The following is a 14,160-nucleotide window of genomic DNA, read 5'->3' as shown; positions in this document are numbered from 1 at the left end:
TGTTGTGGCCTCTCCCGTTGCGTACCACAGGCTCCGGACACGCAGGCCCAGCGGCCATGGCTCACGGGCCCAGCCGCTCCGCGGCATGTGGGATCCTCCCGGACCAGGGCACGAACCCGTGTTCCCTGCATGAGCAGGCGGACTCTCAACCACTGCGCCACCAGGGAAGCCCCAGAAATGTCTCTTAAAAGTTTCCCTTAAATTGCTGAGCCAAAGTCATTTTGTGTTTCTCCTTTGGCATTGCGAATGTTGGCCCGCTGCTGTGTGTACCTTCAGGGCTTCCTGTATCGCATTAAGAGAAGCTTAGGGTTCGCCTGACTTCTTTGATCATCTTGCCATTTTTCAGCTCCAGAGAAATCACGGGGGTACTTGGACAGAGAGATCCTCACTAGTTATTGCCACTCGGGACTCCTATTACTTTTATTAATTCTGGCATATGCTGGTGGACGGAGGTGAATAAAGTGGCAGTGAGTGAGGAGTTAAGGAGTTTTTATAAATACATATGCATTATTATTTTTGACTATCAAGTAAGAAAACCTTAACAGAATAGTTATGCTTCTATATAGTAGCTCCCTATAGGCAGGAATAACTATATTCTAGCAAAGCAAAAGAATACGTTTTCAGAGAACAATTCCAATGATGAAGGCAAAAACTTTGGTTAGAACGGGCCAGGCCCATTTTGTGCAGGTGTGGGAATAGTGCTTTGCCCTCTAGAACTCTTTACAGCATATTTTAGCTCTAGTATTTTTAGGAACTCATAACCCCTCAGGGACTAGAACATTCCACCCAATCCTCTCACACTCTCCGTGGACTATTCCCCTCATGCCAAACTTGCTGCTTACAGAAAAATTACTCTCCACTGTCTAGAATTTATCAGAATTCATTAATAGGAACTAATGCAGTTTTAGATTTCAAGCGTAAAATTTCATTAACATCATGGACTCACAGTGTAAAATGAGTCCATTTTCAAAAAAAGGATCGAGATGTATTTGGCTTACCTGAACCAGTGTTTGTCCTTCAGCTCTTGAATTCCTCACCAGGTGGTTATTAGTTGATCCTATGAATGAATGTTGTGGCCTATTATCTGCCTTACTCAAGTTCTGGCAGTTGTGGAAACTCCCTGCTTCCTGGTATCCACTGTCGGAATAAGAATTCATTTGTGTTGAACTTCTTGAGTTACCCAATGATCCTGAAGGAATGAAACCAGCAGAATGTATCTTCATTTTACACTTCTGATGCTCATTTTCAAAATGGAAATATTAAAAGCAAATCTAATACTTAAAAGATAATACAACAGACCCTCACTTTCATGGAGAGACGTCTGTTCTGGTGAGTAGAGGGTTCCTTGCTCTGGCTCTGTCCTGATGAGATAGTTATTGGGATGGACAGCGTCCGAAGCTCTAGGTTTGTTTACACCAGTATTTGGCACATCTGGAAGAAGATAAGTTTAATCAGCTAAACTCAACGAAAATAATACATAAAAACCTGCTAAAAAAAGGGTTCAGGTATTTGTCAGTAATGTCTTATAATCTTAATACAAGACTATTAACTCAAGACTTCATACAAGTTAATACAAGACTATTTTCACCTTAAACTGCACAGTCATTTTGACTCTCTTCTATATGAAAGTGTTCCATATACTCAGTTTATTAATATATTTTGCTAAATTTCATGAATGTTTTTCATCCTGATTACCAGCCACAAATTAACTTACATACTACATTAAATTAAAATCTGAAAACTGACCTTGTTACCCCTTGGAAAACTCACCTCTCAGGGTGAGTTCCTCCAAGAGGATTAACAGATGGAGTGAGAAGGGTGACTATGTAAAAAAAGATCCTCCATATCTCAAACTATTGAAATGAAAACTTGCATGATATTCACATTATTGAGCTTGGTGATGAAAGCTCTGAAGGTAGGGCTAGCTTTTTATGTCACATTTCATATCACCTAAAATCAAAGGAACTCTGTGCAGTTTTCAGAACTGCCAACAATGGAAATTTAAATTTCTTATCCATTTGCTTATTTTATTCTTATAGTCTTTACAAAATGAATATAGACAAATCTAACCTCATTATTGTTTTCTTTACTCAGATCTGTCTCGCCCATTATCTTGTTTTATTTTCAACTGTATCATTTTGCCATCTTGAACTTAAAAAACAAAACAAAACAACTTATCTTCTTCCCAATTCCAACCTCTTTTTTATGCTGTAAATTTAGGTGGTGTAGCTTTTACTGCCTTTTCCCAGTTCTAATCAAATATGTTCTCTTTCCTCTAGGTTCTTCAAAATATATTTGCCCATATTCTGATTATATTCATGACAAGTCTTTCTTTCCTCAAGTTTAACCCTCATGTTGCTAACAAACATTTTTTTCAGGAATGCCACTTCACTCTCACTTTACAGATTTAAATCGAATCGGTACCACATTCTGAGTTTAACACACAATCCTAAGGATTGAAATTAGTCTTTCCTTTCTGACTTTCTTTCTTTAACTATTTATTAAGGCCCTACTATATACCAGGCTCTAAGCATGCAGCTGAGAAAAGATACAGTGTTTGTGTGTCACCGTGCATGCACATGTTTGTGTTACTGTCGGGGGAAAGGAGCTTAGGAAAAATTTCCTAAAGGAAGTGATATCTAAGCAGTATCCACTTACCACAGGAGGCCAGTTTGCCCTTTCTTTATAGCACTTATCACCATCTCTCTCCACTAGACTATAAGCTCAAAGCAGGCAGGGACTTTTGTCTGCTTTGTTTACTGTTGTATCCTAAGTGCCTAGGATAGGTGCATAGCACTCAGTAGGTGCTCAGTAAATATTTATTGAACAAATTCCCAGTAAGAATAGCAGCTTCTCTTTATTGAGCACTGATTCATGCCTGGCATTGTGCTGTGGGCTTTACTTTATTGTGTTCAATAAGGTTTGTCTATGAAAAGCAAAGTAAAACTTTTAGGCATTGCTGATCAAGCTAGTTTGGAAAGTGAATATAGGGTTTACAGGAGAACTGGGATGCCACATTCTAAACCTTTAACTTGATGTCAGATTCAATCCAAGGTTTTGTTTCCTAGCCTCCAGAAAGATTTGCTGACATTCTTAATATAGGTTTTTGATGAACCTGTCTCTAGGTTTATCATTTGACATTACATTTCTAGGTAGCAGAACTCTGTGATCGTTCTGAATTCTTTTTTTTTTTTTGGCGGTACGCGGGCCTCTCACTGTTGTGGCCTCTCCCGCTGCAGAGCACAGGCTCCGAACATGCAGGCCAAGCGACCATGGCTCACGGGCCCAGCCGCTCCGTGGCATGTGGGATCCTTGAGGAGCGGGGCACGAACCCGGGTCCCCTGCATCGGCAGGCAGACTCTCAACCACTGCGCCACCAGGGAAGCCCTGAATTCTTAAGTTTGGAATTTCAATACAGATTTCAGATTGTATGTGGATTCCCTGGTACACACGGAAACATGATCTAAGTCTGTATCAGGCTGATAATAGTGAAGGGTAATCTGCTTCATTTGTAAGTCTTCTGTCTTTCCACAGTTCTAAACACTCTTACACAGCAATTCTTGAAGGAGTTTTATTAGGGACTAAGTAAAATACATAGTTTGCTAGGTTATAAGAGTTTTACAGGGAATGGAATGCCTCAGAGAAGCTAAACAAGAGAGGACCTGAGATCAGAGCTAGGTAGTAATCCACCTTTATTTCATCCAGGAACGGAACACTGGAAAATCACAAAGGAAATGGCAACAGACTATAGACATGGAAGCACCAATCTGGCAGTTTCAAGAATTGGCATAATGGAAAAGTGTGCCACTTTTAAAAGGAAAAAGACGTTTAGATAGCTCCTAGCTTCAGCTTTAGTACAAGATAAAACCTGGGATACCATTACATCAAAGCTCTTGGCTTGGAAATACTAGGTGGCATGCAGTGTCAGAATCTGAAAAATTATCACCATGGAAACCAAAACCATTAGAGTTCTGTGTATGTCTCTCTCTTTTTAACCATTAGGAGATATTATTTAAATAAGAAAAGAAAAAGAGACACGCTAAAAATCTGTACTTCAGCAATTTTGTCTCTTTATCCAATGGAACATTTTCTCACAAACCAGGTGACAAGCAATTGTGCTCATTTACACTCTTTTCTAAGAGAAGCTGTTTAAAATAATCTTGATGGGATCAAGATGACAGAGTAGGAGGATCCTGAGCTCACTTCCTCCTACGGATACACAAAACTGCAACTACGGATAGAACAACCATGTCTGAGAATGGCCTGTAGACTAGCAGAACAGATTTTCTACAACTGAGGATATAAAGAAAAGTCCACATTGAGATGGGTAGGAGGGGGAGATACACGGTCTAGTCAGAACGCACACACTTAGTGCAGCAACCCACAAACGGGAGAGATATTACAACCGTGGAGGACCCCTGAGGAGCGAGGGACCCAAGTCCCACGTCACGCTCCCCAGACCAGGGGAGCTGCACAAGGAAGACAAGCCCCCATAACGTCTGGCTTTGAAAACCAGCAAGGCTTAAGTCTGGAAGAGCCAGAGGGCTGTGGGAAACCAAGACTGCCCATAAAGAGCTCACACACAAACTCACCTGTTCCAGGTACCAGGGCAGAAGCAACAGCCTGAAAAGCATCGAGGTCATATGAGAAGGAGATTCACTGACTATTTGGGGGTATGTGCCAGACGGCAGGTATCTGGTGGAACTTCCTTTGGGAATGGAAACACTGTCAGATGCCATTATGTTTCTTTTCACTTTCCTTCCCCCTGGCTGACCTGTTGCTGGCAGCTGCCATTTCTGTTTCTCTTTTCTCAACCTAACTAACACTGTGCACCCTCCCCAGGTGTTCCCGAGGACCAGTCCTGCACAACCCACCTGCCCCAGCGGGCCCCTTTAAAGTGGTTCTCACTCTGCCCCAGCCAGTGGGTAGTCCCAGCCAGCACTGGCACCCCTCCAAAGTGGCTCTCACTCCAGGGAGCTAGCTCAGCATATCAGCATGTCTGCAACAGTTCCGGCTGGCCTTGCAGCCAGTTGAGCTGGGGACCAGCCCCACACATCAGTGTGCCTGCAGCAGTTGAGGAAAAACCTATCAGCTGGCTGGACCAAGGGGGTGAGCCCAGCCTACCAGAGTGCCTGTAGCAATAGTGGTCTAACCACAACAAGAGGGCACACACAGGGGTAGCCCTGGATATCCTGGCTCTTGTGACCAGGAGGAACTGTGATACTGGACCTCACAGGGGACTTTCTATATAAGACCACCTTTTCAGGACCAGGAGAAATAGATGATATGCCTAATGCATAGAAAGAAACACAGAGAGTTAGACAAATGAGAAGACAAAGGAACAGCTTCCAAATGAAAAAAACAAGACAGAAACTCAGAAAAAGAACTAAACAAAATGGAGACAAACAATTTACCAGGTAGAGTTCAAAATAATGGTCATAAAGATGCTCACCAAGCTAGGATGAAGAATGGATGAACTCAGGGAGAACTTCAAAAAAGAGAGAGAAAATATAAAAAAGAACGAATCAGAATTGAAGAATAAAATAACTGAAGTAAAAAACACACTAGAGGAAATCAACAGCAGATTAGCGGATGCAGAATAACATATCAGTGATATGGAAGACAGGATGGTGAAAATCACTTAGTAAGAAGAGCAAAAAGGAAAAAGAATTTAAAAAATGAGGATAGTTTAAGGGACTACTGCAACAACATCAACTATCTAACATTCGCATTACAGGGTCTGTAGAAGGAGAAGAGAGAGAGAAAAGGACAGAAAATCCATCTGAAGAAACAATGGCTGAAACTCCCCTAACCTGGGGAAGAAAACAGATATCCAGGTGCAGGAAGCACAAAGTCCCAAATAAGATGAACTCAAAGAGATCCACACCAAGACATAATTAAATGGCAATAGTTAAAGATAAAGAGAGAAAAACGAAAAGTCACATACAAGGGTTAATATGCCATAAGGCAATTGGCTGATTTTTCAGCAGAAACTTTACAGACCATAAAGGAGTGGCATGACATAGTCAAAGTAATGAAAGGAAAAACTTACGACCAAGAATACCCTACCCAGCAAGATTATCATTCAGAATTGAGAGATAAAGAGTTTTCCAAACAAGTAAAAGCTAAAGAAGTTCATCATCGCTAAACTGGTCTTAAAAAAATGTTAAAAGGACTTTTTTAAATGGAAAAGAAAAGGCTATAACTAGAAACAAACAAACAAATGAACAAGACGAAAGAAAAAAATAGCACGGGTAAAGGGAAACATTTAGTAAAAGTAGTGGATCGACCACCTAAAAGGTCAGTATGAAGGTTAAAGGACAAAAGTAGTAAAATCATCTATATCTAAAAGAATGAGTTAAGTGATACACAAAATAAAAATAAAATATGACCTCAAAAACATAAAATGTTCAGGGAGGGGAGTAAAAAAAGTAGTGCTTTTAGAAAGTGCACAAACTTAAGTGACCATCAACTTAAAATAGACTGCTATATTCATAGGCTGTTATATATAAAACTCATGGGAACCACAAACCGAAAACCTGTAACAGATACACAAAACATAAAGAGAAAGAAATATAAACATTACACTAAAGAAAGCCATCAAATCACAAGGGAAGAGAACAAGAGAAGAAGGAAGGAACACAGAAGAAGTATAAAAACAGCCAGAAAACAATTAACAAAATGGCCATGGGGTTTCCCTGGTGGCGCAGTGGTTGAGAGTCCACCTGCCAATGCAGGGGACACGGGTTCGTGCCCCGGTCCGGGAGGATCCCACATGCCGCGGAGCAGCTGGGCCCCTGAGCCTGCGCATCTGGAGCCACCGCTCCGCAGCGGGAGAGGCCACAACGGTGAGAGGCCTGCATACCGCAAAAAAAAAAAAAAAAGGCCATAAGTATGTTCCTATCAATAATTACTTTTAATGGAAATAGACAACATGCTCCAGTCAAAAGACATAGGGTGGCGCAGAATGGATTAAAAAAACAAGACCCATATATATGCTGCCTACAAGAGACTCACTTCAGATCCAAACACACAAATGAAGGGATGGAAAAAGATGTTCCATGCAAACAGAAATGAAAAGAAAGCTGGGGTAGCAATACTTCTATCAGGCAAAATAAAATTTAAAATACAGACTGTGACAAGAGACAAAGAAGGGCATTACATAATGATAATGGGATCAATCCAACAAAAGGACATAACTTGTAAACAGCTATGCACCCAACACAGGAGCACCTAAATACATAAAGAGAAATACTGACAGCAATACGATAATAGGGGACTTTAACACCCCACTTACATCAATGGACAGATCAACCAGACAGTCAATAAGGGAACATTGACTTTAAACAACACATCAGACCAAATAGACTTAATGTATGTGTATATATATATATATATGTGTGTGTGTGTATATATATATATATATATATATATATATATATATATATATATATACACACACATATATACACACACACACACACACACACACACACACACACACACACAAAACACATTCTTTTCTAAGGCACATGTAACATTCTCCAGGATGGATCACATGTTAGGCCACAAAACAAGTCTCGATAAATTTATGAAGACTGAAATCACATCAAGTGTGTTTTCTGACCATAATAGTATGAAACTAGAAATCAATAACGAGAAGAAAACTGGCAAAACCACAAACACCTGAAGGCTAAACAACATGCAACTAAACAACCAATGGGTCAATGAAGGAATCAAAGAAGAAATAAAAAAATACTTTGAGACAAAGTGGAAACACAATATTTCAAAATCTACGGGACTAGGCAAAATCAGTTTTAAGAGGGAAGTTTATAGTGATACAGGACTACCTCAGGAAACAAGAAAATTCTGAAATAAATAATCTAACCTTACACCTAAAGGAACTGGAAAAAGAACAAAGCCCAAAGTTAGCAGAAAGAAGGAAGTAATAAAGATTGGAGCAGAAATAACTAAAACAGAGACTAAAAAAACAATAGAAAAGATCAATGAAACTAAAAGCTGGTTCTCTGAAAAGATAAAATTGATAAACCTTTGGCTACACTCATCAAGAAAAACAGAGAGGGGACTCAAATAAATAAAATCAGAAATGAAGCAGGAGAAGTTACAACTGACACCACACAGAGGATTGTAAGAGATTACTTCAAACAATTACACGCCAACAAATCAGATAACCTAGAAGAAATGGATCAATTCCTAGAAAAACAAAATCTTTCAAGACTGAGAAGCAGGAAGAAACAGAAAATCTGAGCAGACTGATTGCTAGTAATGAAATTAAATCAGTAATAAAAAAAACTCCCAACAGACAAAAGCCCAGGCCCAGACTGGTTTCACGTTTCACAGGTGAATTCTACCAAACAAACAAACACAACAAAAGAAAAGTTAAGACCTATCCTTCTCAAACAAATCCAAAAACCCCATGCTTATATGGTCAATTAATTTACTACAAAGAAGCCAAGAATATGCAATGGGGAAAGGCAGTCACTTCAATAAATGGTGTTAGGAAAACTGGATAACTACATGCAAAAGAATGAAACTGGGTCACTTTTTTTTTTTTTTTTTTTACAACACATACAAAAATAAAATCAAAATGGATTAAAGACTCAAATGTAAGATCTGAAACCATAAAACCCTAGAACAAGACATAGGCAGTACACTCTTTGACACCAGTCTTAGCAATATTTTTTTGGATCTGTCTCCCCAGGCAAGGACAACAAAAGCAAAAATAAACAAACGAGACTACCTCAAACTAAACAGCTTTCGTACACCAACAAAACAAAAAGGTACCCCACTGACTGGGAGAAGATATTTGCAAATGATATATACGTTAAGGGGTTAATATTCAAAATACATAAAGAACTCATATAAATTAACATCAAAAAAACCAAAAAACAAGAAATAATTCAATTAAAAAATGGGCAGAGGACTTGAATAGACTTTTTTTTTTAACATCTTTATTGGGGTATAATTGCTTTACAATGGTGTGTTAGTTTCTGCTTTATAACAAAGTGAATCAGTTATACATAAACATATGTCCCCCTATCTCTTCCCTCTTGCGTCTCCCTCCCTCCCACTTGAATAGACATTTTTATAAGGAAGACATACAGATGATCAACAGATACATGAAAAGATGCTCAACATCACTAATCATACGGAAATATAAATCAAAACCACATGCGCTATCACCTCACAGCTGTCAGAATGGTTATTATCAAAAAGACAAAAATCAAGTGTTGGTGATGATGTGGAGAAAAGAAAACCCTTGGGTACTGTTGGTGGGATTGTAAATTGGCGCAGCCATGATGGAAAAGAGTATGGAGGCTCCTCAAAATATTAAAAATAGAGCTACCATATGATCCAGCAATTTCACTTCTGGATATTTATCTGAAGAAAATAAAAGCATTAATTTGAGAAGATATATGCACTCATATGTTCACTGCACCATCACTTACAATAGCCAAATACGGAAGCAGCCCAAGTGTCCATCAATGGATGAATGGGTAAAGATGTGGTATTCCCTTGTGTGAATATTACTCGGCCATAAAAAAGAATGAGATTTTGCTACTTGCCACAACACGGACAGACCTAGAGGGTATCATGCTAAGTGAAGTAAGTCAGACAATGACAAATACCATATGATTTCATTTATATGTGGAAGCTAAAAACCAAAACAGAAACAGACTCATAGACACAGGGAAAGAAATTAGCTCTCAAGGGATGGGTGTGGGGGGATGGTTGGCAAAACTGGTGAAAGGGCTTAAGAGGTACAGACTTCCAGTTATAAAATAAATAAGTCATGGGGACATAATGTACAGCACAGATGAACCTAGGGGCAGGGCAGGAATAAAGATGCAGATGTAGAGGACGGCCTTGAGGACATGGGGCGGGGGAGGGGTAAGCTGGGACGAAGTGAGAGAGTGGCATGGACATATATACACTACCAAATGTAAAACAGATAGCTAGTGGGAAGCAGCCCCATAGCACAGGGAGATCAGCTCGGTGCTTTGCGATGACCTAGAGGGGTGGGATAGGGAGGGTGGAAGGGAGATGCAAGAGGGAGGGGATATGGGGATACATGTATGCATATGGCTGATTCACTTTGTTGTACAACAGAAACTAACACAGTATTATGAAGCAATTATGCTCCAATAAAGATGTAGTAAATAGAAAAAGAGAATATAATCAACAATATCCCAATAACTCCGTACAGTGACAGATAGTTACTAGACTTATTATGATCAATTTGTAATGTATATAAATGTCAAATCACAATGTCGTACACCCAAAACTAATATTGTGTATCAACTATGCTTTAATTAAAAAAAAATAATCTTACACAGATCAAGTACAAATTGTAAGATACATTATTCCATACTGGTCACCCTAACAGTAAAACTTAACAGAATTAGAATCTCAATGCAAACACAAACGAAATCAACAAAATTACCCCCAAGTAATATGATCATCTGCCCTCTAAATGTTAGTATCTGTTTCTTATACTTTTATTTTTTATTTATTTACTTTTTGGCTGTGCCGTGTGGCATGCAGTATCTCAGTTCCCTGAACCCATGCCCCTGCAGTGGAAGCACAGAATCTTAACCACTGGACCATCAGGGAAGCCTATGCTTCTTATAGTTTTAAATGCAATGCCTCAGAAAACAGAATATAGAAAAGGACACAGAGATGTTAACTAGAACACTAAAATATTAAATCCCCATGTACCCCAAATCTAATTTGAAGACCTAAATAACTGGGTTTAGAGTACAGGGTACCTATTTTGTGCTTTATATTTCAGTAAATATAAAAGTTACAGTTTTACAAAGTTGGTTAAAGAGGTTTATTTAATATGGACTGTAAAACAACCAAATTCTATACTGTGAATAAGGTCTTCAGTCATTTTTCTACTTCTATAGTAGAGTCCAATGATAATGTATACCTACAAAGACAAAAAGATACTGAAATCTCTTCTGAATCACTAAAAGGAAATTAAATTGTTTTCAAGATAGTTTTTGCTATTATTTACTGTTTCTTTGAAAACTTGTAATTCACAAATCGTATACACCCACATAAATGTATGTACATACAGCTACTATACCTCAGATATACAAACGGGTCATTTCCTAATTACTGAATAAAGTAAACCTTATTGTAGTATGGTGTGTCACAATTACTAATTATGCATTATTTATGCAATCTTTCAAATAAATGTCTTTTAAAAACGTCTGCTTTGTGGAATGGAAGCAGATACTAGTCAAATTTACCAGAGAAACCCACAGAGACTTACAGGATGGGGTTCATCATTTTATGATCAATGCTGTAAACTACAATTAAACAGTTGGCATGCTGTTTAGCACAATCAGAACATGAAATTGAGAGATTTTTAAGAGTAAAAATGGCAAACAGATTATGAATGCTACTTCTTTAATCTGTGTACTGAAGAACATGTGTTACCTTTTTGAAAAAATCACAAACATGTTTTCTGGGACACCAGAAATATACTAGGGGAGATTTTCAAACATCAAATTAGCATCTTCCAAGAAAATGAATGTCTACAAATATAGAACTTGAATAAGCTTCAAGGTGGAATGAAATAATCTCCATCTGTGATTAAGACGGGGAGATTTGTGGAAGCATGGTCCTTCTTGTCTGCTATATTTCATCTGAGTGCCTGAATATTACCCAAAAAAGGGCAATTAATTAGAAAAAGTAGAAGGCCGCAGCTAAGAAAAGTAAGGGACAATAATGTTGTAGGGCTATGAAAATCTGTTACATTACCCATCCCATTAAGCTCACAGTAAAAGATGAAATACAAAGTGAATTATTTTATCTTTTCTGTGATGTACCTCCCAAATACATACCAAGTACACATAAAAATATGCTCAGTGAAAGGTCTAAGGCTTGTTTAAAGAACTTGAAATTCTTAAAATGACTCTGCTTTGTTAATCTATGTGTCTGTTTATGTTATGTGAAATGACAGAGGTCTACACTGTGTGTGAAATCACCACTGAAACAGGAACCTAGGGATCAGTAAGGAGATTTTTAGTATGTATAACCCTGTAACTAGTCTTTCACAAACCAGCAGGCTGCAACCTTATGCTAGATTCTCCTTGTCCTGAGTTGCTATAGCGTTTAGGGGTTTGCCCTTACATAAAAGGCAGTGTAGTGTGGGTTTTGGCAGGGACCTTGGGATGGTAATAGCACACAATGTTAAGGCAGATGATACTTTCTTTGACAGTTAAGGGAAATGGGTATGTCACATTTCTTCCAACTCTGGCCTATGAGTTGAAGTCAGCCTATCACACTCAGGTGCAACACTGTGAAAAATATGAGAATTTAGTCTTACGGGGACTCAACTTCCTGTTTGGCCCTGGGACTCTCACTTCCCGTAGCACCGTAGGCTCAGAAGGGAGTCTACTTTCCACAGAGCTGCTGCAGAAATACTCCAGTGCCTTCAATGGCTAAGAAGTAAAGCTCTCAGCCAAATTCTGGAAGCGGACCTGGAAAATGGTCCCTAAGACTTGTCCTCTTCAGTAGCTTCTCTGATGTACAAGACTCATTTCAACAGCAGGTAACTTTATTATTGGAGGCAATGAGAATGTTGGGAAATCCTGTTTCAGAGTGAAAATGTAAATAGGGTGATGGAAGCATGAAGCATAAGAACAGTTCTTTAACTCACATAAGATAGAGATGGATATTGACTGATATCTTAAGAATACTACAGATACTTGGAGTTTGTTGACCCAACTACAAACTACTACATACATATGATATTCTTTCAAAGTTGGGTTTTAATGGAAGTAAAGACTTAGAAGAACGAGCAGAAGACCATGTTTCTTGAAGCTATTTCTAGTCTGGTTCTCTTGATATATCTAGATTTTTGGATCTTATGCATGCTTATACTATCTCTTAAATATTAATAAGACAATGGCCCTAAAATTTTTACTCATACGGAAAACACTGTGTGAAAAGCCTTGGAAAATAAAAACCATTATTAATGAAGTACCTTCTAGTTCACTTTAAACCTTGCTCTAAACATCAACTAGTCTGCCTTAAAATCCACTGCAGAAGCTCATCTACCCGAATTGAATTTCGTAGTTTAAACAAACTTCGTATCTGTATAAACTGGTATAAAGTACTTTGGATTTCTACAATGACAAATCTGAAAAATATTTTAGGTTTGTATGCCACCAGAGAGCTCTCCTGTTCAAACACATTTTAAAATTCCTGAATTCTCTTCAGGGATTCAAAATGATTAAAACTAATTTTTAGGGGAAAAAAATAGGAATTTCCACAAGTAGACATATTAAGATGAGTGTTTATTAAGTATTTTTAGTCTGGGTACTAACTAAAATACAGTTATTAAACTTACCATAAAAATTCATAGTCTATTATCCCTATAAAAGGAAAACTATAAAAACAAGAAGTTTAGAAATACAAAGATGAAAAGAAATGGATCACATCTGCAAAGTGTCCGAGTTTAACAGGCGGTGCTCATAAAAGGCCAGAGGGCTCTCACTTCCTAACGAGTAAAGCTGAACAAAGAATAAGACACTTGCTGTGATGTAAAAAGTGTAGTCTATGGAAAGTAAGTGCTCAAAAACCAGTCAAATATTTTTCCAAAGACAAATTTTGTTCCTTTTGGGGAAAAGATGTTACCAAATATATAAATGAAAATATTTGATAGTGGGAGATACATTTCTTCTGTTAAAAAAAAAAAAAGAAACCAAAAAAAACCTTCTCTAAAAAATTCCATACATATTCACCTTTAAAAGAAATGAATGGGTCTTGGGAAACCAGGTTTTTCTGTTCTTTTCTACTGGATTATCTATTTTGGTAAAGATTATCAAGATAAAGCTAAATGTAGGCTAATTTTGGCATAAAAATGAAATGTGGAGTTATAGATGGTAGCCTTTTTAACGTTTCCCGAGGTAACAATTGTAAGCTAAGGAAGTGGGGCTCTGTGTTGAGGAGGTGGTAATGGAAAAACAGGAGATTTTGGACTTTACAATTTCTATTTTTTTTTAGCTAGTTAATAGATTATTTCTTCACATATCACTAAAAACATGAGAAAATTTAAATATTTATTTGACATGTTTGAATTAAACATAAAATGTTAAAGGCTAAAGCTGGATATTTGATTTT

The 14,160-nt window shown here is 38.0% G+C and overlaps 1 protein-coding gene across 7 annotated transcripts in view; it reads right to left on the bottom strand.

Moving 5' to 3' along the window:
- The window catches only part of PKP4 (plakophilin 4), a 252,594-nt gene that overhangs the window by 63,662 nt on the left and 174,772 nt on the right, over positions 1 to 14,160 (bottom strand). For 4 of the 7 annotated variants that reach the window (XM_082841001.1, XM_082841005.1, XM_082841003.1 and 1 more), the window contains exons 5-6: positions 1,300 to 1,431; positions 999 to 1,189 (exon numbers count right to left, since the gene is read on the bottom strand). In XM_082841001.1, the coding sequence (XP_082697127.1) occupies positions 999 to 1,189; positions 1,300 to 1,431 (323 nt within the window). Of the gene's footprint in view, positions 1 to 998; positions 1,190 to 1,299; positions 1,432 to 14,160 lie in introns of those variants that run through there. The other 3 variants (XM_082841002.1, XM_082841007.1, XM_082841006.1) reach the window with 2 other exon arrangements.

The sequence above is a fragment of the Leucopleurus acutus genome, assembly GCF_964270905.1.
Source record: "Leucopleurus acutus genome assembly, chromosome: 6".
In the NCBI taxonomy this organism is placed as follows: domain Eukaryota; kingdom Metazoa; phylum Chordata; class Mammalia; order Artiodactyla; family Delphinidae; genus Leucopleurus; species Leucopleurus acutus.
The sequence above is the reverse complement of the archived record's forward strand: the minus strand, read 5'-3'. Positions and strand labels throughout refer to the sequence as shown.